Raw genomic sequence first — 23,374 nt, 5'->3', positions numbered from 1 at the left:
GATGAGTTTCTTGGATGTTCCGGTGCCCGAGGCACCCGCCCCGCAGAAGGGCATGCTTTCTGGGGCGTTCACCCTGTCTCCCTTGGAGCGTACCGGCCTGTTCCTGCAGAAGGACGTTCTGGCTGAGGTCCGAAGAGTCTGGGAAAAGCCACACTCGGGACTTTTTGTCAATAAGAAGATTGACGCGAGGTACAGGCTGCATTCTTCATAAGAGGTGGCCCTGTCGTCTTGTCCGCCTTCCTCGTCCACAGTGGTGGCTGCGGCTACGTTGCAATCCAGACCAGCCGCATCCTTTTTCACAAAGGCTACTCGGGTCTTGGGAAAGGAGGACAAGCGCCTGGACTCCCAAGGGAGGAAAAACTTTGCCAACTCAGCCTTGCAGCTCAGGCAGGCCAACGCTGAGTTCATATTGGCGGGAGCGAACATGTGGATGTGGAAAGGTCTGTCGGAGTTTGAGGAGCAAATTCCGGTCGAGAAGTTGGAAGACTTAAAAGGAGGCCTTTCCGATGCCAGGGTCTTGGCCCAGGATCTCCTGGAGGCTGCGGCTCATCATGTAGACACCTCGGCTCGGGGCCTGATGCTTGGGTTTGATACCTCACGGCAGGCGTGGCTGCATGCCACTAAATTTTCGAAGGAAGTGCAAGACAAGGTGTTGGACCTTCCATTCGATGGTAAGGAGCTTTTTCATTCTACTACTGATGTAGAGCTCACCAAGACCAAGGAAAGCACTCAGACGGCTAAATCGTTGTCTGTTCTGGTCAAAGCTCCTTTCAAATCCCAGAGACTGTTGTCGCAAAGTCGACCCTCCTCTGGTTTTAGGGGCTTCCTCGACCGCAAATCTTGCAGAGTGGATACTCCTGCGGGGAATAACCGCCGTAGACAACAACACACGCGTTTTTTCTCCCGCTCCTCAACATGTTCAGGTGGTACCGCCACCGATCAACCTGCCAAATGAGGGTTTTCCGCGCTCGCACGAGACCCCGGTGGGAGGACGCATTGCGTCTCATTGGGAGGCGTGTCAGACCATCACAGAAGACGGATGGGTCTTGTCAGTCGTTCGAGCGGGCTTCTGCTTACCTTTACCCCCTACCACACCCCTCAACCCTCCTTTTCAGCTGTCGGGCTCACCCTCCCTCAAGGCCGAAGTTCAGAAACTTCTGGACCTCAGAGCTGTGGAACCTGTTCCCCTTGGGGAGCGAGGGGAGGGCTTCTACTCCCAGCTGTTTACGGTGCCCAAACCCAACCCGGCTGGCCTGCGCCCCATCCTAGACCTTTCCCAGTTCAATCTTTTCCTACCCCAAGAGAAATTCAAGATGATCATGCCCAGCCAGATACGCTCCTCCTTACAGATGGGCGATTGGCTCAGCGTTGTGGACCTTCTGGATGCGTATATGCATATCCTGATTTGGAATCCACACAGGAGATACCTCTGCTTCTCTTTGGGAGAGGAGCACTTCCAGTTTTGGGTGCTTCCTTTTGGCCTCAGCTCGGCGCTGCGTGTCTTCACGAAGATGTCAGTGATTGTGGCCTATCTTCTTCTCCAGGGTATCCATGTGTATCCTTATTTGGACGACTGGCTCTTACGCAGCCCTTATCCCCTGGCAGCAGCGGGCATCCTCCAGTCTCTCCTTCAGCTCTTGTTCTATCTTGGGCTGTCGGTGAACTGGCGGAAATCCTCCATGACGGTCTCGCAGCACATGATCTTCCTGGGTTTTCGTTGGAACACGATCGACTGCAGAGTGTATCTGACCGAGGACAGAATGGCGGATCTGTTAGCCACGTGTCAGATGTTCGCACAGTCGGAGAGCATGTCGGCCTGGTGGTTCCAGAGGCTTCTGGGTCTCATGGCCTCATGTGTACTGGCTCTTCCTCTTGCTCGTCTCAAAATGTGACGGACTCAGATGGCTCTTCGGAGTTCATGGCGTCAGGCAGTGGATCCGGATTCCATGCGGATAATGATTCTGGATTCCATGAGAGCAGACCTGGGTTGGTGGTCATCTCTCAGCAATCTGTCTGGGGGCGCGGGTTTCAGGACCCAGTCCCCCTGGTGACGGCACAATGGACTCCTCCCTTCTAGGGTGGAGTGAGACGTTAAATCTTCAGGTTTCGGACCTCTGGTCGCCTCAGGACAAGCTCCTGCACATAAATCATTTAGAGCTTCTGGCGATCTTCCTAGCGCTCAGGGCGTTCAGACCGCTCATTGTCAACAAGGTGGTCCGCATAAGAACGGACAATGTGGTGTCCATGTATTACATAAACAAGCAAGGGGGAACAAAGTCTCCCCCCCCAAACCCCCCCCCCTCGTGGACCTGTCCATCCAGATTTGGGAGTGGGCCGTGCTTCGTGGTGTCTGGCTGCTTGCAGTGCACATCCCGGGCCAGCTGAAATTCACAGCGGATGCCCTCAGCTGGCAGACAGTGGTCAGCTACGAGTGGGAATTGAAGGCGGAGGTCCTCTCATGGATTTTCTCGCGTTGGGGCACACCAGAGGTGGACCTCCTCGCTATGGCGGTGAACAAGAAGCTTCCTCAGTATGCCTCCAGAGGGGGGCTGGGAGCCTCTTCTCTGGGGGATGCTCTCGAGATTCCATGGCACAACATGAAAGCTTACGCCTTCCCGCCTCTGCCTCTAGTTCACCGTGCAATTTGGAAGTTGAAGAACTCGGCTAACTGTTCCCATCTACTCATAGCCCCGTGGTGGCCGGCCAGGTTTTGGTTCTCAGAACTTCAACACCTGTCGGTGTATCCGCCGATCAGGTTACCTGTAACTCCCGATCTTCTTCACCAAGGGGAACAACAGATGTGTCACCCCTCCCCACAATCGCTCAGCTTGGCGGCATGGTGCCTGAGTTCAAGTCTTTAGAGCATCCGAGTTTGTCTGCTGATAACATGCGCATTATCCAGGCAGCCAGGAAACCCTCGACCAGATCTCAATACAAGAGTAAATGGCTCAGGTTCTGTCATTGGTGTTTGGAGAAGAAGTTGGATGTGAGGGTGGCCACGATTGACACAGTGCTGTCCTTCGTGTCCTCCCTAGCAGAGTCAGGGATTCATGTCCTGTCATTCAGGACTTATCTCTCAGCGGTTTCCGCTTACCTTTCTACAGACCTGTGTTCTTATTCTCTAACTAACCCAGTGGTGAAGAGGCATTTTGCTGCCTTGACACGCCTCTACCCTCTGGTTCATAATCCTCACCCGCCATGGGACCTAAATATAGTCCTGACGGCGCTGTGCCATAAACCCTTTGAACCAATGGCTACGGTGGACCTCAAGTACTTGTCTTGGAAAGTGTCCTTTCTGGTCGCCGTTACGTCAGCAAGGTGAGTGAGCTCCAGGCATTGCCGGTGGAGCATCCTTTCTTGGTCTTTCACAAGTACAAGGTAGTCCTTCGGACAAACCCGGCTTTTCTACTGAAGGTGGTGACCGAATTCCATCTGAATCAGTCGATCTCCCTTCCGGTCTTTTTTCCGAACCCTTCCTCAGAGGCTGAAAGGGTTCTACACTGTCTTGATGTCCGAAGAGCTCTTAAATTCTACCTGGACTGGACATCTGAGTTTAGGAGTTCTTCTCAACTTTTTGTGACCTTCGGTAACCCTCAGGGCAAGCCGGCGTCTAAGGCAACTATTTCTAGGTGGATCGCCGCCTGCATCACAGAGTTTTTCACCGTCTAAGGGTTGAAACCTTCTAAGGGTATCCATGCACACCTGGTGCGGGGCAAGGCAGCCGCGGTTGCTCGGTTGCTTTTCGGAAATATGTCCCCTGGGAGTCCATCGCTAGGGCAGCTACTTGGGCTTCCCCATCTGCTTTCTGTATGCATTACTGTCTCGACATGAGCTCAAGAGCTGACGCTCAGTTTGGTCAGGCTGTGCTGAAGAACCTGTTTCAGTAAGGGGGTATTTCCATCCACCCGTAGTTCCTGTAAGGAGTGCTTGGGAATCTCCCACAAGTATGGAGGAAAGGGGACGGGACGTAGGAGTAGTACCAGGTTACTCAACGCAGTGACCACATTACTCCTAGTCCATAGTCTCCTTTCCTCCATGCGCCCGCCCGCCGTCCCCTCTAATAAGGTTCCTCTGTTATTGCTAATGGGTCTTTGACCTGGTGATAGAAAAGGACTGATGGGCGATGCGCGGGGCAGAGCCAAGGTGGCTGGGGAAACGGCCGCGTGCCGGCCCCGCGCAGGAAAGAGAGGAGGGACACATTTTTGAAAAAAATTTGGATGCTTTTTGCAAAGTGCTCCGGTCCCGTCCCACAAGTATGGAGGAAAGGGGACTATGGACTAGGAGTAAGGTGGTCACTACGGTGAGTAACCTGGTAATTCTTCTCCACAAGAAAAACCTTCCTTTGATGCATGGATTTTAAGAACCAGAGTCCAGTTCCTCATAATCCCCCATATCGATGGGAGACAAACCCTACTCACCAGTGTCCCGGCAACGTACCAACCCCACTTGGGTCCACACAGCACGCGCCACGACTTGTATAACTGGAAACAAGAAATTAGACTACATTTGTGTCATCCTAAGGGAGCTGAACTTGCTTCCCATAGATGGCCTGAATAATTCAGAATCGCAGTGAAGGTTGAAGGATTTTATTGGGGATTCCAACAGAGGCTGTATCGACTGGGTTTGTAGATAAAGCAATGTATACAAGCAGATGGTTCAACAGGGAGTACTGGCTGGAAAAGGGGTTTGCGAAGTGGCACTAGGGATGTCCCTCTCTCACCACCCCAGAGATTCCCTAGCCCAGGTGACTGCAGCCCCCAGTTAGTTTCTAGAGCACAGTAACCCCTACTGTCTGTTCGCTACCTTGCTCTAAGCGGTAGTCCCTGAGACGTTGGCTGTTTATCTACCTTGGGGACTTTCTAGCTGGCCCCACATTGCAGATGGTTAGTTCAAATATGGTGGTGTATGTTTGTGCTTTTTACCTTAGTCTTCTGTCTCTGCACTACTTGTGTTCTCCACCTCTGTCCTTCTCGCGCTCTCTGATGTTTCACTCTTTCCTTCCAACTACTTTACATCCTTTCTTTGACTATCCCCACTCTTCTAACCACTACTACTCACTGCTATTACCACTGTTCTTCTCACTACCACTTCCTCACTGCTACTCTGCCGCCCCACTTCCCTCTGTCCCCGCCCACACTACTCCTAGTTCTCGCCTTTTTATGTTATTACCTTAATTGCTCTTTCCCACTGCTTCTCCTTCCACACTACTACTGCTCTGCCTCTCCAGCAAACTCTGGGATATGGTGCCCTGCTCACCCTTCCACTACATACCCACCCACTCTATTCTCTTACCCTCTCCACTACATCCTACTCCTCACACCCCACTTCTACACCTCTCTCCAAACGCTCCCTCACACAAACAGCTACGTTCACTACTGCCATCTCCAAAACTATCTCCTTAACTCCCCCCTGCCCAATTTCTACAGTGCACACATTACACACCACTCAAGTACCTCACCTTTTCTTACCCTCTGCCACCAACGCTCCAACATTCTGCTCTGCCTAGTCGCACAGTCCACCCCTCACACATACACTCCTATCTACTGTTAATGTGTTGGGTCGGTGATTTGGTGTCTTTCTCCCCTCTCTGTTGGTTGCCTTCCTCACCTGATTTTCTGTTCCACTCAGTGCCTGTCCTACCCTCAATAGAGGCTCGAAATACCTCTCTAAGAACCCCCTCTCCCGTTCCAGCACAGTTTAATCAACCGTTCTTGATTCCTGTCATGCAGGGTGCCTAGAAATTCGATTTTCTTTTTTGGATATGAGCTTTCTGGTTCCCAGGGCTACTGATCACTGTTATGTGGTGAAGGCTACTAGGCCGTCTTGGTGCTTGCATGCTGTTTCCCTTTGTTGTATTCCGGCTCAGGTTTTCTTTGTTGATCCCAGTAGAATTATTGGAAGTTGCGTTCCTGCAATAACAAACGAGAACTGTGGTAAGCGACTGCTTTGGTAGGTATTGATACAACATTCGTGAAAGTGGTATCGGTCTTGACAATTTCAGCACACAGGAGGAATTTTTTAGGGAGCAATGACCTCCCTCCCTTTGATAGGGACAGGACACAACCAAACCGAATACTAAAACTTCCTGCATTCCCTAAAGGCTAGCCCTAGTCTTGAGACGAAGCTTACATGCAAGTAAAGAAAACAGGAAATGGTCCTTCTCTTGCTATGCTCCTGCCTACTGGAACACCATCCTGGTGGCAGTCCAGCCTACACAAACGCACTTGCATTTCATGAAGGAACTCTAAATCGTACTCTTCAGTCAATACCTACCTGCCTTCCATCTGATCTCCTTGCATTCCCGCATCACATCCCAATCTGATGGCGGTAACCGCTCATGCTACATGTTGTAACCGCTATATGAAACCAAGATTGAAATACAAGATGGATGATTTTTACAGTTCCAGCATTTCCAGCTCCATAAAAAATATTCTTGTAGATGCAATGAATTGTCTTAAACTATGAAGATCGATTTCAGGTTCGCTATACAATGTTTTGGATATGTTGAACATCGGCACATGCAAGGCCCATCATGTGTGGGAGAGGAGTGGGGGTGGGAGTGGGGGGGGGGGTTAAATGAGGTAAAATAAGAGATAATTTGGAAGTCTCCAACAAAGAGGGAATTGTTAGAAAAATAAGGAGATTTGAACAAGACTGGTAGTATATAGTTCCTGGCTCCCACGCATTTTAGTAGTGTATGGGCCAATCATCAATTGGTACTTTGTAAACTTGTGTTTTGTTTGAAGATTGGATACCAGAGAATATTCAAGGAACACTTGTTAAAGCTATTCAAGTAAATTGCTCTGGATTCTATAGATCTATACATAGCTCAACTTTATACTCTGGGATATCGTTGCACCTATATTGCATCCCCTTATCTGGGTTTGCCGGCATTGTACTCTACCTTGTGGACGAGCATCCTCTTCTAGGATGTTAGTTTTGTTTCGGTTCTTAATTGAGGCGCAGTGAATAGCTCCTGGTAGAGCTAATGAGTCTCTGGCTAAATTGTCTGGTGGTGATTTGCAGACCGAACTCTTTCTGCCACATTGAGAGGAATGCAGGGTTCAAAATTGAGGGGCACTATTTAGCTCCTGTTTCTAGCATAGGAGAGCCTGGTTAGCTTGACACCAACAGCTACCATTAGCTACTTTTGGCTTGGGGCAACTGGTGCCTGCCAAACATGTAAATGTGACTGAGTATTTGAAAATGATAATAAAGAAGAATTAGAACACAGCTAATACACATTTAAACCTAATGGTTCATACAAAATGGACAAAAAGTTAGAGTTTCTCTAGTAGCTACTGGTTCCCCTGCGATAGCTCCTATTTACAGGGTGATTCCTGACACCCAGTAGTTGGTTTTAGCTCCTGCTCATCAAATCTAAATTTCTAACCCTGGAATGTTTCATGTAAACTAGCAGCTTCAGAAAACGAAATGGGGGTAAAGTGGGAGTCCAGCAGGAGGTGGGCTGTGAAGAATAGTGTAACATAGTAACCTTAGTGCCCACAGGCCTCTCCCTGAGCTGCCTTCCGTTGGGTGAGAAGACTGTTAATTCTCCGGGGAGGGCACAACTATGGTTAAGGCAGCCATGTACGGCTGGAAGACCTTACACCAGTACAACTCTGAAACCTGTGCCTTCAAAACCCCAATTGGGTCCTGGGAACAGCCTGGCGCTGCAGTTCCTGTCACAGAGCCCCAGACATGGCCCTGAAGCACGATTTCCTCATTCTGTCACCACAGAACGAGGCATTACAGCCGCACACCCCTACAGTCCTAGTTGCAAAGAACTCCCAAGATGTTCCATCATACTTCTACAGTGGTCAATGCACCACAATGCTAGTCATTCTTGTATAATGAAAGCTGGGCCCTTCAGACTAACCCCCTTGTTCTTCTTGCTGACGTTTAAATTATGCCCATTTATTGTACATTTCGGAGAATCCTCCTGTGCCTGCCCTTGTCCCAGTGTCGCAACAGGGTATCTATGAGCTGCTGTGGAGAAGGGATTTGACTCCTAGAATGAAGTTTACCAATTGGGTAGACAAGGAGTACATGGGAGGCGATTGGGGGTGGGAAGGGTGGGTCATTGATCTAGAATGTGTGGTTTTTATGGCACTTATTTTGGAGCTTTTGTAATAGGAGAATGTTGTGGCAGCGTCCTTCATTGCAGCAACTATTTTGAAATGTTGGAACTGCAGTGCTCCTACGCAGCATGTGTATGATGAAATACTGCGACAATAAGTGTTAGTTAGCAGAAAGGGTATTGGCATGTTTTCGAGGGGGGGTCCGAATTAAAGTAATTTGGAAACATCAATTATGTGAACATTGCACACATTTATTTCAGCATTTTCCATTTGCGTTAAATATGGTTTGTGAGAAGTTTACATAAGAGTAATGAGTAAACAAAGGAAATGCACCACATAGCCCAATCAATCATTTCTCTAATAAAAATACCTGAAAGTGAATCTTAATCCCGTTTAAAAATGTTTGCACTTACAGTTAACATTGGTCCAAACATAGGCAGAGTGCTCTACACGTTCTTGAGGACGTTACAATACGAACTCATTATCGCCACAGGGTTAAGAAATATCAGAATTCGAACTACATACACGATCGTTTTCATGTTGATAGTATGCAGGTTGGATGCTTTTTGAGTTAAATTGCCATTAAAATGTGGTTGTATGTTTAAAACGGTGTACAAAACTAAGTTAACCAGCATGCTACTATTCTGCATGTACAAAGAAAGGCACACGTTGCACAACACAGCACTGGTGAAGGTAATGGTAGAGACTGTAGTCTGTGCGTATTTTTAATTGGATGCGTCATTCTTTTCCCTTAATCCAGATTTTATATTTTCAGTACTGTGTGGCGACTGCAAATTACAAAGTAAACCGATTGTAAGGTTTCTTGAATGTGATATTTTGTTGGGAATTAACATTTCGATTTTGTGATCTACAAACCGTTCCACTTTAAGTGTTATGCTGTGTAGTCTGTAAAAACTTCATTCCACCAAGCTAATCTGTTAGAAATGACTTTCTATGTTCAAGGGGCACATTTCGTTGAATACTCTAATTACATTGGTATAGTGAGCTGACAACCGTAGCAGATCTAAACTGGCGCAGTGATGCGAGTGAATCTTATTCCAGTGGTTTGAGGCCATGCTTAGTTTGGTTTATAATATTAGCATGTATGCATGGCGAAGTCACTAACTAGGACGTTCGCTTTTATGCCGATGTGCATTATTTTGTGTTGGGCATTGCTGCAAGTAGGCAGTTTGTGCTTTGCCCAATCTCGGAATTTCCTCATTTTCAGTGTTTGCTGGTAAATTAAAGTTGTCCTTTTGCTACATTACAGTAATATGTTGGCTAGTGCAGTGTTCATTCTCACACATAAGCATACATAGGGTCCATTAGTGAAATATTTTTTTCTCTCGAAAAAGTGAAATTGCAATTGAGTATGCATCTCCCGATACATGTGATAGCGATAAAAACAAACCCATTTAATTTCTGCATCTGTCCACATTTATTTTGTACGGTGTCTGTTGCCTGGCTAAGTGCCTGGAGATAAAGGAGATTTGCCCGTACTTGTCTATCTTTTCTTTACATGTTGTATTTGTTCTTTGGCCTTCTTTACCTGAAAGCAAATGTGTACTATACCTGACAGGGACCTGCTTTCTCTGCATTAAAACTAATACAGACTTTCCAAGGGGTCGGGGTACGTTCTTTCTTCCTTTTCAGATCTCCCTTTTAACATACAGGAGTGAACCACAGCCTGGTATGTGCCATGTTTTTATTCTCGAGGGCATCTGTTATGGAGACACTTGTTCCCATTCATCTTACTTTCGTAGCTTTTTAAAGTGCCTCTTCATTTTCCTAAAGACTGCGTTCCAGCAGGCTTTGTTTGACATGTTTGCAGTGCCAGATAACTGTCACTAGCTTCCACATTGTCGGATAGGAAGCGTTGTCCTTGGACGCCTATGCGCAATACCCCCTGTAGGGGAAGGAGGCTCCATACTGTATACATCAAGGTGTTAGCAAAGATAATAGTTTCAGCAAGAGAGGCTTGGTTGGATTCGATCATGCACACGAAGGGCTGCTCCCACGGTTGCTGATTATCCAGCATTAGTTAGTTTATGGATTCCTAAGCTTTGACTGTTGTCAGTCATCCACCACGGTAATCCTTTTACCACTGCATCACGTTGTATAGCCAATAGGAGTGCAGACCGTAAGCAAAGCCCTCGAGGAATTTTCAGATTCTGACCGCACATTATTCTTAAGGGAGTCCTCGAGTTGTCCTCTACTTTCACTTGATGTCTACATTTTGTAAAGATTTCTTTCAAATGTTGAACTGAAAATAACAGTACCAGATGAGGCTTTCATTTTTATATAATTTGGATGCTTTTCTGGAATTTTCAGTGACCTGGGAACGCGGTCATCGTCCTGTCTTGTCTGGGTATTTGAGACCGGTTAGCCCGTGTGTTCAGTTTCATCCTGAACCAATGTAAAACACTCCAGAATGGATCCAAGAATTCTCTTTCTAATGGATTATTTCCTCCCACAGTTTCCACTTTGGAATCTGTGGTTGCCCCGTGAGTACACCCTCGTGCCCCACTGTTTTTGAGGCTGCAATTTGTATGAAATATCTGTTTGTAAGCATTTATTCAGGCCCGATCCCCTTGCCGTGCTCTCCGCTCCTTCCCCGCTCCCACTTCCTGGTTCGCCATGCTCCCGGCCCGCCTTCCTCCCCTGATTGGTCCTCTCACCGTCCTACATTGGGTCTAACACACCGTAAACTCGGGAGTTCCATTTTGGAATCCGTGGTTGCCCCGTGAGTACACCCTCGTGCCCCACTGTTTTTGAGGCTGCAATTTGTAGGAAATATCTATTTTTAAGCATTTATTTAAGCCCGATACCGCTAGCATCCAGCATCCATCCAGAATGATTAAAATGGGTGGAACTAACCACCAATCCTTCTTGGCCTAGCTGGCCTTAGCCCACTACTTGTTCCCTACTAGACCAGTGCTCCTGCAAGGCACCCTCCCTCTCTACTCCCACCCTGCTTCCTATGGATATCACACTGGTCTTAACTGGACTCCCAGGGCAGCCCTCTGCCCGGCAGCCTCCTTCGGCCAAGGACCCTGAGGCAAAGGACAGCTCCTACAAAGACGGCTCCAGATCGTATCTGCAGGTATCAGCAGGGGAATCCAGTGAAGCCAGCAGCAGACAGACACCACTAAAACTGTAAGTGTGGCATGGGTGGGGTGTAGAGCAATTACTCTACTCCAGAAAACCCCAGCCACTCTACCTTACCTTCCCATAATATAAACTGCCAAATATTTACACCATGCACATCTAGAGAGATCCGAGCACCAACTTAATTCAATGCTGGACTGTACATTTTGTCCTGCAAAACTTTCTAGCATACATGCATTAAGAACTACTGCCACTGCTAGAGAGAATAGTGAACATTTGCCACATTGAGACGGGTGTAACAATGTTAGCATGTCCCACTCTTAGCTTGACTTTTGTGAATAATAGCATGCATCACGCTCGAAAGGAATTGTGAACGTTGGCATACGCCTCTCCTAGATAGAATTATAACTGGTAGCATATGATATGATTGTTTATTTATATAGCGCCTATACACAATGTGTTTCAAAGCGCTTCAAGGCAAGGGAGGGAACAAGGGAAAATACAACCACATTCTTATCAGCCATGAACAGTAAGGATGTGAAATTAACTATCGCACTAGGCCTGACAACATTTCAGATAGTGCAAGAGCTAAGACGCAGATGAGGAAGGAAGGAAGGGAGTGGGAGAGTGGGAAGGAAATGGAAACAGACAGGCGACTACCGTACTAGGCCTGCCATTTCTGGTAGAGCCGGAGAAAAACAAAAGGTGAGGGAGAGGGGTGCAGAAAGGGAGGGGAGGAACAAAAGAAGCGACTATCATACTAGGCCTGACGACATTTCAGATAGTGCTGGAGGGGTGGTGCGGAGGAAAAAAACAGTAATGGGAGGGTGGAGGAAACAGACGAGGTTGCTATCGTATTAGGTCCAGGGAGAATTCTGATAGAGTAAGTGCATAGAAGAAAGTAAGGGGGAGGAGATAGGAAAAGGGAGAAGGGAAAGGAGGAGAGAAAAGAGAGTAAGCGGTCAAAAAGAGTGGAGAGCGAATACATTTGCAGAAGTCAGTAGTTACATAATGTTGCAAGCCAGGATGCAAGATGAAGATGGGAACAGCATGATTCAGGGCCACCATGAGTACAAGATGCAAAGGAAGTCCAGCATGAGAGTTGAGAAAGAGTGATGCAAAGTGAATGAATGAAGTCCATAAAAGTCAAATCCAACATTGGCCACAAGAAAGTGATGGTGAAGGAAGGCACCAGGTGGGCGTGGCTTGCTATGTGGTGTAAAAGAGCAGGAAGCAGGAAGGCACCAGTTGGGCGGGGCTTGCTAAGTGGTGAAAAAGAGCGGCAGGCAGGAAGGCACTAGGTGGGCGGGGCTTGCTACGTGGTGAAAGAGCGGCAAGCCGGAAGGCACCAGGTGGGCGGGGATTGCTAAGTGGTGAAAAGGAACGGCAGGCAGGAAGGCACCAGGTGGGCGGGGCTTGCTAAGTGGTAAAAAAGAGCTTTAACACAGCTTTAACTTTTATCCCTCATGTAGGTGCATTGTGAATGATGGCCTGTCTCACTCTCAGTTGGAATTGTGAAAGATACCATGTACCACATTAGGCACAATTGTGACAAATAGCATGTGTCCTAATAGCGTCACTGTGTTAAAGTTGATCTTAAAAAGTGTACCTAATAGCGTCACTGTGTTAGTTGAATCTAGAAAATGTGCCTAATAGCGTCACTGTGCCAATGTTGAATCTAGACGGTATTCCAACATCATTGAGTGCCCAATAGCGTCACTGTTTTAAAGCTGTACTTAGAAACGTGCCCTAATAGCATCACTATGCTAATGTTGAATCTAGACGGTTTTCCAACATCATTGAGTGCGCCCAATAACGTCACTGTGTTAAAGCTGAACTCTGAAGTATGCCCTAATAACGTCACTGTAGTAGAAATGAACTTGGTAGGTATTCCCAACATTCACTGAGTGTACCTGGTCGCATACACTTTACTGATTACCACAATATCCCACTACTACGCTTACTCTCTCCTAAACACCTTCATTCAACTAGAACACAGCAGTACTATGACGCATTCGGTAAAGCTGTTCTCATACTAACATTACCCATCAAACTACCCAGCATCCTTATAAAACAGATAGCTAGCACACACCGGCTAGCTTAGGCGTCTCCCTCCTCAGGCCTAATGTAGCCAGAACTCAGTCTGAATGTCCACCCTCCAGACTGAACACATTCAATTGATCTCCTCAGCACCACACCTACCGTTAAGAAGCAGCGATCATGCAACAACCACACCAGCTGCACACATACCTGGTGCGCCCACGCACTTTACTACTCTCTCTCAACTGACTCGAACTGCGGTTCCCGAGGGCGTTCAACCTACCAGCACCTTGAGATCATACCAATGGTATATAAGGCGCTATACAAATGGAAAATAACGTACCATATGATATCCCTATCTCAGGGCAGCTGTTTTCTGGAAACCTTTCTGCTGCCAGGGGGGCACGGCATGGTTTTGCGTTGGCTGTCGGACACCACTGTGCGCCCCTCACTGGATAGGATCTTGGGTCTAGTATGTATGGTGCAGCGCCCCATGACCTCTGCCTTTTTTCCACTCATTCTGTTCATCTTGCCCATGCAATGTCTGAAATGTTGAGTGCGGGTCGTAAGTACCATTACATTAGTGTTGCTCTTGGTCTGTGTTTCGTGGTGAAACTTTAAGAATATACCTGGACAAAAGGTATGATTCCACCGGTTTGGTTTTTTGTAACCCAACCTATCCTGGTCCCTTTCGGGAAAGGATCTCCCCTGAGGTACCTCTCCCAAACCCGTCAACACTGCACAGTCTGCCCTACTCCACCAACCCCCCTCAACCATACCTACCTTAGCCTCCCTCCCGTGGTCTAGATACTGCGACCTGGAAGCCCAACACGTCAAACATTTGTGCAAAACCTTTTGTGTTTTTGGGATTCTGTATGTAGAACGCAAATCGCTGTATGTTTTTCCAGACATTTCATGTGCCTTACCAAAAGGTACAGGCAGTTGGATTACTTAAAAGCAATACTCGAGTGCCTAAATCCATAGCTCTCAATCATTTGTGCCGCAAAGGCGGGTGAAATCGCCCGATTTTGTTTTTGGCGGGTGAGACGCCCATTGGAATGAATGGGCGTGCAGGAGGCTTGGCGGGTGATACAGTCCTTTACAAGGCGGGTGACACCCTCCAAAAGTGTGTGAGTTGAGAGCTATGCTAAATCTGTAGGATTGGCAAATATATTGAAGGGTTAACAATTCCTAAACGAATTAAGACCACATCTATGAGGTACAGAAATTAGTGCTAAGCAAGGTACTCTGAAAGGGAACCGCATGGGCCACCATTTTTGATGTCTGCGTTAATGCTTAGAGGGCGAATTTTGAATATTTACAGTCCGTGTAGATGACTTGCTTGACCTAGTTATTTAGCTCGAAGATTGCCATTGGTGGTTTGTTCACTCCCCAAAGTTCTAAGCCTTTGGATCTGATCTCATAAATTGGAGATTGGAAAGGTGGACATGTAAGAAAAGGATGTTAGTCAGGAAAAACGTTCAGCCTATAGATTCCTTCCCGTTATGAATACCTTCCCACAGTTCTCTTGGCGGCAACATTTTAAACATTTTAATTTGTTTACTCTTTTAACCTGTATGGCTTAAATTAATAAAATGTAAATGAGCCGTTCAGTTAGTCTTCTGGGAGAGTGTAATGTGTAGCCTCAAGAACTTTACATGTAAGGCTGATCTTGGTGTACGCATCAAATTCGTAGCTTTGATTTAATATTCAATGTGCTTCGATCGTCAACACATTTTTAGTTACCTGTGTGTTTGTCGTTGGTCTTGGGTTACTTTTAATTGCTTGAGATTTTTTTTTCCCAGTGTTCACACGAGAATTGTGAAGCACCTTTCACGAAAGAAAACAGCGCTTTTGTGCTGCTGAATTTCGCGTTTGCCAGACCCTAATTCGTCTGGTGCTCTGTTCATTTACAATCGGGTTATTGCCGGGGCGCGAAAAACATGTACAGAATTTGCCAATATCTGTGCTTTCCTAGGAAAGCGTTTCCGATAATAGATATTACATGTGTTGTAAAGGCTGCATGCACCCTTCTACTTCAGGCGTGTCAGTTGAAAATCTATTGGTGTAGCTGCTCCAAATGCAAACTTCTGTATACCCTCTAAAGCTATCCTGGCCAGCATTCTTGCTCATCCCTGTGTTTAATTGTGCAAGCCTTTGAAACAAAACCATACTCTCATGAAAACGTAATTTATAAAATAATGTTGCTATTTGCATTGCCAGATTATTAAGGCATGACCACTTTGTCTTTTGCAGGGAGAAAAAAATGAAAATTCAAGATATAAAAAACAATATCAAAGAAGCAATAGAGGTCAGTAATAAAGAATATTGATTTCAGTCATTTTACACCGTGTATGTATTATGTGCTATTGGACGTTTTAAATAAAGATCAGCTGTTGAAAGCTTACGTTACTTTGAGTTAAAAATCCTGACATTGTAACACATACCTACGCACTTGCAGCACCATTCATTATCTTTGCTATTGCATTCTGCTAAAACAATGTGTAACCTTAATGTCGATCTAGAGAGATCTTAGGCTGTTCTTTACATGTTTAGCATTTCGACTCCGTACAACCTTTAAGGAATCGAAGTGCTTTGGGTCATTTGGGAATTCGGAAAACCACAGTGTGAACATTACATGACAGACTGTTCATGACAATGCAGGAAATGGCAACTTCTTTGGCAGAGATGGTTACAATTGCAACATCATTGGCTAGGTAGTAGTGTATGTTTGACTTATCAGTAAATTCGTGTTTGTAGACAACTTCGAATTGTAGTTTTGAGACCATATATACTGAGACAACTAATTGCTATATGGTGCACAGCTGGTACCCGTAGGACATCAGTGCAGTTTGCTTCTATATTAGCGCTGCTACCACATGTCAGGGTTCCCCTCTTGCACATAACGCTGAGTGTTACATGAGTGTCATCAGAGATGATGCACTTCTTGTGTAGTGCTTGATGCCGAATTAAGGCCTTCCTTACATCACCGATGGGTGAGGAAGTCTGAGACTACAGCCCAACAATGAAATCAATGTCTCCCTCTGTCTGCTCTCCCCAGTGTCCCTTAGTTCAGGTTGGTTCCCCTCCTTGATAGATTAAGTCCAGAAGCTAATACAGATATGGGCTGTAGGCATAGTTCTCCCACTGCATATTGTTAGTTTAATATTCTCGTCTTTCACAGAACCAAAATCCGACCAGGCTTATCTGCTCACCATACTCTACCTTCCGGGTATGAATCTGCACCTTCTTAAAGAACAAATCAAGATCTTCTCTTTCAGATCTGGTTCTCTTCAGCATTGGGGCTGGATTTGTGTGGTGGGTCTGAAGGATGTATATTGCCATATCAGAGTTGCTATCTGTTTCTTGGTGGGCAACCATGTTTCAGTGCAAGGCCCTTCTGTTCGGCCTGAGCTCTGATGGAAGCAATGGCAGGTTTTATTCTACTTTCATCAGTGCATCTGGGCGATTGGTTTGTGCTGACAGTCTGAGCAAATGCCCAAGGAGCATCCACATTTTCTGCTCTAGCTTTTTTTCACCCCAGCTAGTCAGTGAACTTAGAAAGTTTGTCCTAGATGGCATCACAAGCTCTGGTTTTCAAAGGCTTACTCTGGGACACTGACAAAGCCTGGATTTTCCCCACAACAGGCAAGATCAGGCTTGTGGTCACAACCTGCTTCCTCTTTGTGTCTCTGGAATTCCTGTCTCTGTGGTGGTTCTAGCGGCTTCTAATCCCAGTGCCCTCTAGCATCCTGGCAGTTTCTTTGGCTCACCTGAAAATGAGGAGCCCCCAACTTTTTTTTGTGAGTGGTCTGTTTCGGACTTAAGCCCACAATCCTAGTTTCTATTAATTTCCCAGAAAACCTGTTCACATCATCAATGGTGGGCCCAAACAGACAATCTGACTGTGGATATCCATTCAGTAGAAACACTCTGACAATTACAACAGACTCCTCTCCTTTTTGGCTTGGTGAAACAACTGTCGTCCATACAGGACCAAAAAAATAATTGAATCCTTCTAGAACTTTAAGCAATATTTTTGGCACTTAAGGTCCTCCTTTCCAATATCTGGAACAAGGGTGTTTTGATTTGGACAGACAATTCAACATTAATGTCTATTGTGAACAAGACAGGTTTCAAGAGGCGTGCAGACTGTGATTTGAACATTTTGATCACCGATCCGTACAGAATTTTCACCTTTTTTCTTGGTACAAATCATAGGGTTAATGATTGCGGTTCGTGCCAATTAATGACCAGCAAGACTTTAAGAGAGGAAGGCAAAACTCGTTTTAGGCCAGTCGGCTTCTAAATCCCCCACGTCTGTTCCCTCCAAAAGATCATCTGAAGCCCGTAATTTTAGGGGTGTTTCTCTGCAAAGAACTGAAGTGCCAGAAACGCGTAAATCACTCGAGATCTAGGAGACTGACTCCTCTTCGTCATTGCCTCGACTAAAATCCAAGAAGACGTCATCGCTCTTCATTATCTGAATTCTCACCAGACAGGAAGAAGGTAAGGTTTCCTCACAAATCTGCTTCTAAAGCAGATTGCGAAGTGTTTAGGATTAAAATGATGGCAGTGTTTTTGAAGGCGTCTCATACCGACAAGACCCCCCCCCCACCGCACCCCACAGGAGCCTGTTGTAGCTTTTCATTCAGCCCTTAACAATAGAATTCTTGAGAACTGGTAAACGGATACCTCACCCACTCTGTGCAAGGATCTGGCCATAAAGTATAGGGCCTCTTCAATTGACCTGGAATTCCTCTCCAGGCACCCTACACCTGTAAGTATGGTAGTACAGGCTGCTACCTCTAAAGCAGCGGCCTACACTACAATTTCACCTGACCGGGACGGCAAGAATTTTGATGTTAGGTAAAAGGGTGTTTTGTTCCGGTAGCAAGGCTCTAAAAGCCTTAAATGCTTCTGCTTTCTTAGCAAGTTACTCTCACACTTTGTGGGGTGTTGTGGCAGAAGTAGCGGAAACATATCCCTGAAGGGGAAATGAGGGACCGTTTCCGTGTCCTAGTTCTGGACAGAAATGAAGCCATGTACCAATCCCTACAATCTGGTTCGGATGCAGCAGATCTATTGCTGCCAGTGCAGTAGCTACATGTGCATGGCTGCGTACATCTGGTTTTGCTCTGGATGTACAGTCTAGATTACTAGATATGCTTTTTGATGGGTCTCATCTTTTTGGCACAAAGCTGATGCAAGCCTAGAAAAGCTTCAAGCTTCCAAGGCAGCTGCAAAGTCTCTTGGCGCAGCTATTAGTCGGCCCCAACAAACTGTCAACTTCTCGAAGTTGGAGGGGTCGGTCCTTCAGTTTTTAGTCTTCTGTCGGGAGAACTAAAGGACTAAGTGCCCAGAGACGTCGGAGATTTCTGCGCAGTGCAAAAGGGCGTGGAGGTAGAACTACCAAGATAACCCCTCCCCTCTCCCATCCCTTGCAGCCTGAGCAACAAAACCACTTTAAGTCCTTGTCACAAAAGACTCCAGTGGTAGACAGACTAACCCAGCATTATGAAAAATGGTTAAACATGATTTCGAATGCTTGGGCACTGCAGACAGGGGCCCAGGGTTACTGACTTCCTTTCTTGAAAAGGCCTCCAGATTGCCCACCCCCTAGCAAACCATCTCATGAGGCACCAGATCTGCTCCTTTTGCAGGAGATTCTCTACCTGCTGGAGAAAGGTGCAGTGGAAAGGGTCCCTGTAGCGGAGCAATACCAAGGTTGGTACTCCACCTACTTTCTGATCCCCGCGAAAGATGGAGCACTGTGAAAGGACAAATTCAAGATGGTCCATCTTTTGCGACCCTCCAGGCCCTTCACAAGATTGGATGGTTTCACTCGATCCTCGGGATGCTTACTTTCATGTGACTGTACATCCCAAGCACAGGAAGTACCTGAGGTTCGCCATTTGCAATTCTCAATTTCAGTTTCAGGTTCTGCCTTTCAGGCTCACCTTTGCCCCAAGGTTTCTTAACCAAGTTGATGGCGGTGGTGGCAGCAAATCTAAGGAAGGGGGCAGGCGATTGTCATCTTTCCCTAACTAGACGATGGGCTGATCAGTGCTTGTTCTCCCAAATAAGCTCTGGAACATCTCAGCAGCACCTGCCACTCTCTTCACAAACTGGGCTTCTCCCTCAACTTCAAGAAGTCTCAAGTGACACCTTCCCAGAAGCTGCAATTCATTCGACCGGTCCTCCTAAGGCAAGGGCTCAACAAATGTTGCCAATGGTGATGAAGTTTCAGAACACCCAACATCTACCAGCCTTCGTTTTTCTGAGGTTGCTCGGTCTCAAGGCATCCTGCATTTTCCTGATGCCAGAAGCCTGCCTAAGGATGAGGAGCCTTCAGTGGGCACTCAGATCCCAGTGGTTGAAATTCTCCAGCAGGATGGCGGATGTTCTTCGGGTTCCAAGCAAGGTCATGCTGTATCTCCTGTGGTGGGCCTGCCAGGAGAATGTGATGATAGGGCAACCTTTTTGGCAACCATGGCCAAAGGTAACAGTAGTCACAGATTCTTCCATCACGGATGAGGAGCCCACAGGAACAATCTCACAATCGACTGTTGTTGGTCTCCATCGGAATCTAGACTGCACATAAACCTTTTGGAGCGGAGGGCAATCGGACTGGTGCAAATGGCCTTTTTGCCATCCTGATTATGAACGTTCTGTTCATGACGGACAACACAATGACCATGCATTACCTCAACAAGAGGTCTAGGGTCACTACCACTGTACAGGGAGGCAATGCAGCTCTGGTTTTGGAATCTTATACACAGAACTTCTCAGTCAGCTGTTCCTCTAGATGGAGAAAAGAACATGATGGAGGATGCTCTGAGCAGGCAGAGCTGTCTCTCCCACTCGTGGACATGAGCTCATGAAGTCCTTCTGGAGATCTTTGCCCTTTGGGGAACCCCACAAGTGGATCTGTTCACGTCCAGTATCAACTGGAAATACCACCTGTTCTACTCCACAGGGCGCGTTTGTGGTGGACTGGGATTTTCCACTTTGGGAAGTCCATGATCGTGATTGCTCTGGATTGGACCAGGAGTACATGGTACTTGGAACTTCTGAACATGACCCTCTGCCCTCCAATACACCTTACCCAGAGAGAAAATCTGCTCTCTCGAGGCAGGTCACATTCTCCTTCCAGAAATCGGTAATCTGAACCTTTGTGCATGGTTTCTGAGAGGTTAAGGTATAAAAATTGCGATCATCCGGAAGACGTTCTGGAGGTGTTGCTTTCGGCTAGGAGGATAGCATCAAAAGCTCTGTACCACTGCAATTGGAACTAGTTTTGCAGTTGGTGTAGAGATAAATATATTGATCTTTGAATTGTGACACTCCTACAGTATTGTCTTTTCTTTTACATCTGGCCCACCAGGGGCTTGTGGTGCCTACTGCTAAGAGTTACCTGGCTGCGCCGTCTATATTTAAGCACACGCCAGATCAAGGCACTTACCGGTTCCAATTGTTATTCAGTTACATAAGGGGCTTACGAACAGCTTCCCTCATGTTCCATTCATTGTTCTGCCTTGGGACCTTCACTTGGGACCTTATCTTAATGATTGAATTTTTTAATGGGAGCCTCATTTGAACCTTTCCATTCTTGTCCTATTTTTTTAGTAGCCATCACCTCTGCTCGCAGGGTGCGTGAGCTTCATGCTTTGTCATGCAAGCTTCCCTTTGCCATTTTCTTCAAGGAGAAAGTTGTTCAGAGGGTATGCCCTTTCTTTCTCCCTAAGGTGGTTTCTGAATTTCAGAAATCTCAGAAAATAGATTTATCTGCTTTTTACCCACCTGTTATCCTTCCAAGGAAGAAGAGAGGTAAACCCGTCTAGATTCTAGAAGACCGGTATGTTTTTAAGTAAGCAGAATGGCTAATGTCGGAAAAGATGAAAAACGTTTTGTTGGTTACACTGGACATAAATTGGCGCAAGCTGTGACTAAGCAGAACTTGTCATGGTGGATCATTTTGTGTATTAGAGAATGCTATTCTTTCGCTGGTAAGGATGCTCCGGATAACCAAAGAGCACATTTTACCATTTGGAGTGGCAACCACTTCAGCACTAGAGGTGTACCGATGCAGGATATTTTCAGGGCCACAACCTGGTCTTCGTTGCACACCTTCTCAAAGCATTACTGCCTATTTTCCTTGTCGAGTCAGGATGCTAGATTTGGAAAGGCCGCTCTTCTCAGGATTAATCAGTGACTGAATTTGGTAGTCCCACCTCGATTTAAAAACTGCTATGCGAGTCCATCTGAGATGAGGAATCCGTGAGAGGGCATAATCCATTAGAAGAATACATTACTATCCCTGGTAATGTTCTTTCTAATGGATGTTCCTCCCAAATATTCCTCATTGCCCACCCCGCTGACCGTAAGTAAGTGAAGTTTGTGGTTTTACTCCTTCCTCTTTCAACACGCAAGGGTTCCTTGGTATACTCAAGGCAGCTGTGCAAGAAGAGGGGAAAAACTTGAACTGATGCAACAGGCGGGTTGTGTGCTATTCATACCAATGTCTGTCTTGTCAGAGTGCACAAATGGAAGCCGCCAAGGGACCTTTACTCGACATCTCGCAACACCCTCTGCTGTTAAATTTACAAAGCTACAAGCAGGATATCAGTACATCAAAAATGAGGAATCTGTGGGAAAAACATCCATCAGAAAGAAAATTACCAGGGGCAAGTAATTTGTTGTTCTCCACCTTAGTCGCTACACGTAAAGTCATACTAGCCACCCACACCCAGCTCCTGGGCAGTGCACGAACACGAGGTTCGCAGTCTGCACACTGCTCTTGATGCTCCCAGCACATCACACCTAAAAAACCTTTGAGCATGCAGTACTCACGGTACTTTTGATTTGCGCCATCTACGCAAATCACCACAACCTCGCTCTCTCCCTCAAACTAACCAACCCTTCCCGATCTGCCAGGGCATCTAGAGGCCATGCAAATGTCAGCTTTGTGCAACATGTCTAGGTTCTGTCGCCCTTCCTCCATACTTGTGGGAGTACCCCTCGCAGGAAGTGAACCAGAGCAATTTGGTGCATTGCAAAAAATCACTCGGATTGGATTGGTCGCTTAGATGAATGCCACCACCTGCCTCTCTCTGTCAGGATTTCTCGGTCGCCTAGACTGCACCTGACTGATAACTAATTAGCAGGAAAGGTAATCGGGTGCACACCAAAAGGGGGACTTTGGTTTAGGAGTGCAGGAATCACTCCAGTAAGTTTTCCTTACTCCTACGCACTGTCCTCCTTCGTCCAGGTTTGTGGGAGACTAACCAACAGTCACACAATGAAGAGGTGGTGGTGTTCCTGATGCTACATAGCAAAACCGGTTCCGCAGGGCTCCAAATCCCAAGAATGCGCTTGGGATTTGGAGATCAAGGAGTAGTGCCGTCAGATTGTAAATCGTAAGGTCCAAGTGGCGGCTATGGCAATGGCACCACCTAAAACATGTCTCTGAAAAGCAAAAGAGGCTGCTTTGGCACAAACTGTATGAACTGTATGCTTGTGGTGTCTCGGTGTGGAGCACAAGATCTTGTCCTAGTCGAAATGTCATCGATGACCCGTAAAGCTCTGAAGGATCGTAAGGGGAAATTTGCAGTATGTAAAAACCCGAAGACAACCCCATCAACCACCCCGTCTAACAACCATAACCACCTTCTGACGATGTGAGAGGCGACTCTCCTTGAAGAAAGACAAAAAAAAGGTCCAGGTCAAGGAGTGGCTCCTCGTCATCATGGAGGAAGTCAAAGATGATGCACCATAAATCGCCCACTTAAACGTCCTCGTCTGATTCCTCTCCTGAGAGAGCTATATCCTATCCCACTAAGGCATCCACGCCTGCCAAATGGGAAGCATTCAGGTTAGAAATGCTCAACATTTTTGAAAAACAAAAACCCTCGACAAGCCATCCTCCTATTGTGCCTTCTAAAACCGGTAAGGAAAGGGCTCTAGCCAAATTCCTGGAGGCCGGGACGAAGGCCAGATCCGCATCAAGAGCCGTCAAGGCCTCGGCACAATCAGAAATCATCGAAGGATCCTTTGAGTCATAAGTCGGTAGAGGTCGTCAAAGCCCTCGATGCCAGCTGTCCCATTCACGCCAGCTGGCCCATCAACACCAATGCTGCCATCAG

At 46.7% G+C, this 23,374-nt stretch overlaps 1 protein-coding gene across 2 annotated transcripts in view; it reads left to right on the top strand.

Moving 5' to 3' along the window:
• The window catches only part of GNAS (GNAS complex locus), a 2,205,902-nt gene that overhangs the window by 1,367,618 nt on the left and 814,910 nt on the right, over positions 1–23,374 (top strand). For both annotated transcript variants that reach the window (XM_069651056.1, XM_069651057.1), the window contains exon 3: positions 15,486–15,540. In XM_069651056.1, coding sequence (XP_069507157.1) covers positions 15,486–15,540 — 55 coding nt within the window. The remainder of the gene's footprint in view (positions 1–15,485; positions 15,541–23,374) is intronic.

The sequence above is a fragment of the Ambystoma mexicanum genome, chromosome 3p (assembly GCF_040938575.1).
Source record: "Ambystoma mexicanum isolate Mex_15411 chromosome 3p, UKY_AmexF1_1, whole genome shotgun sequence".
Classification (NCBI taxonomy): Eukaryota; Metazoa; Chordata; class Amphibia; order Caudata; family Ambystomatidae; genus Ambystoma; species Ambystoma mexicanum.
This window is presented reverse-complemented; position numbering and strand designations above follow the sequence as displayed.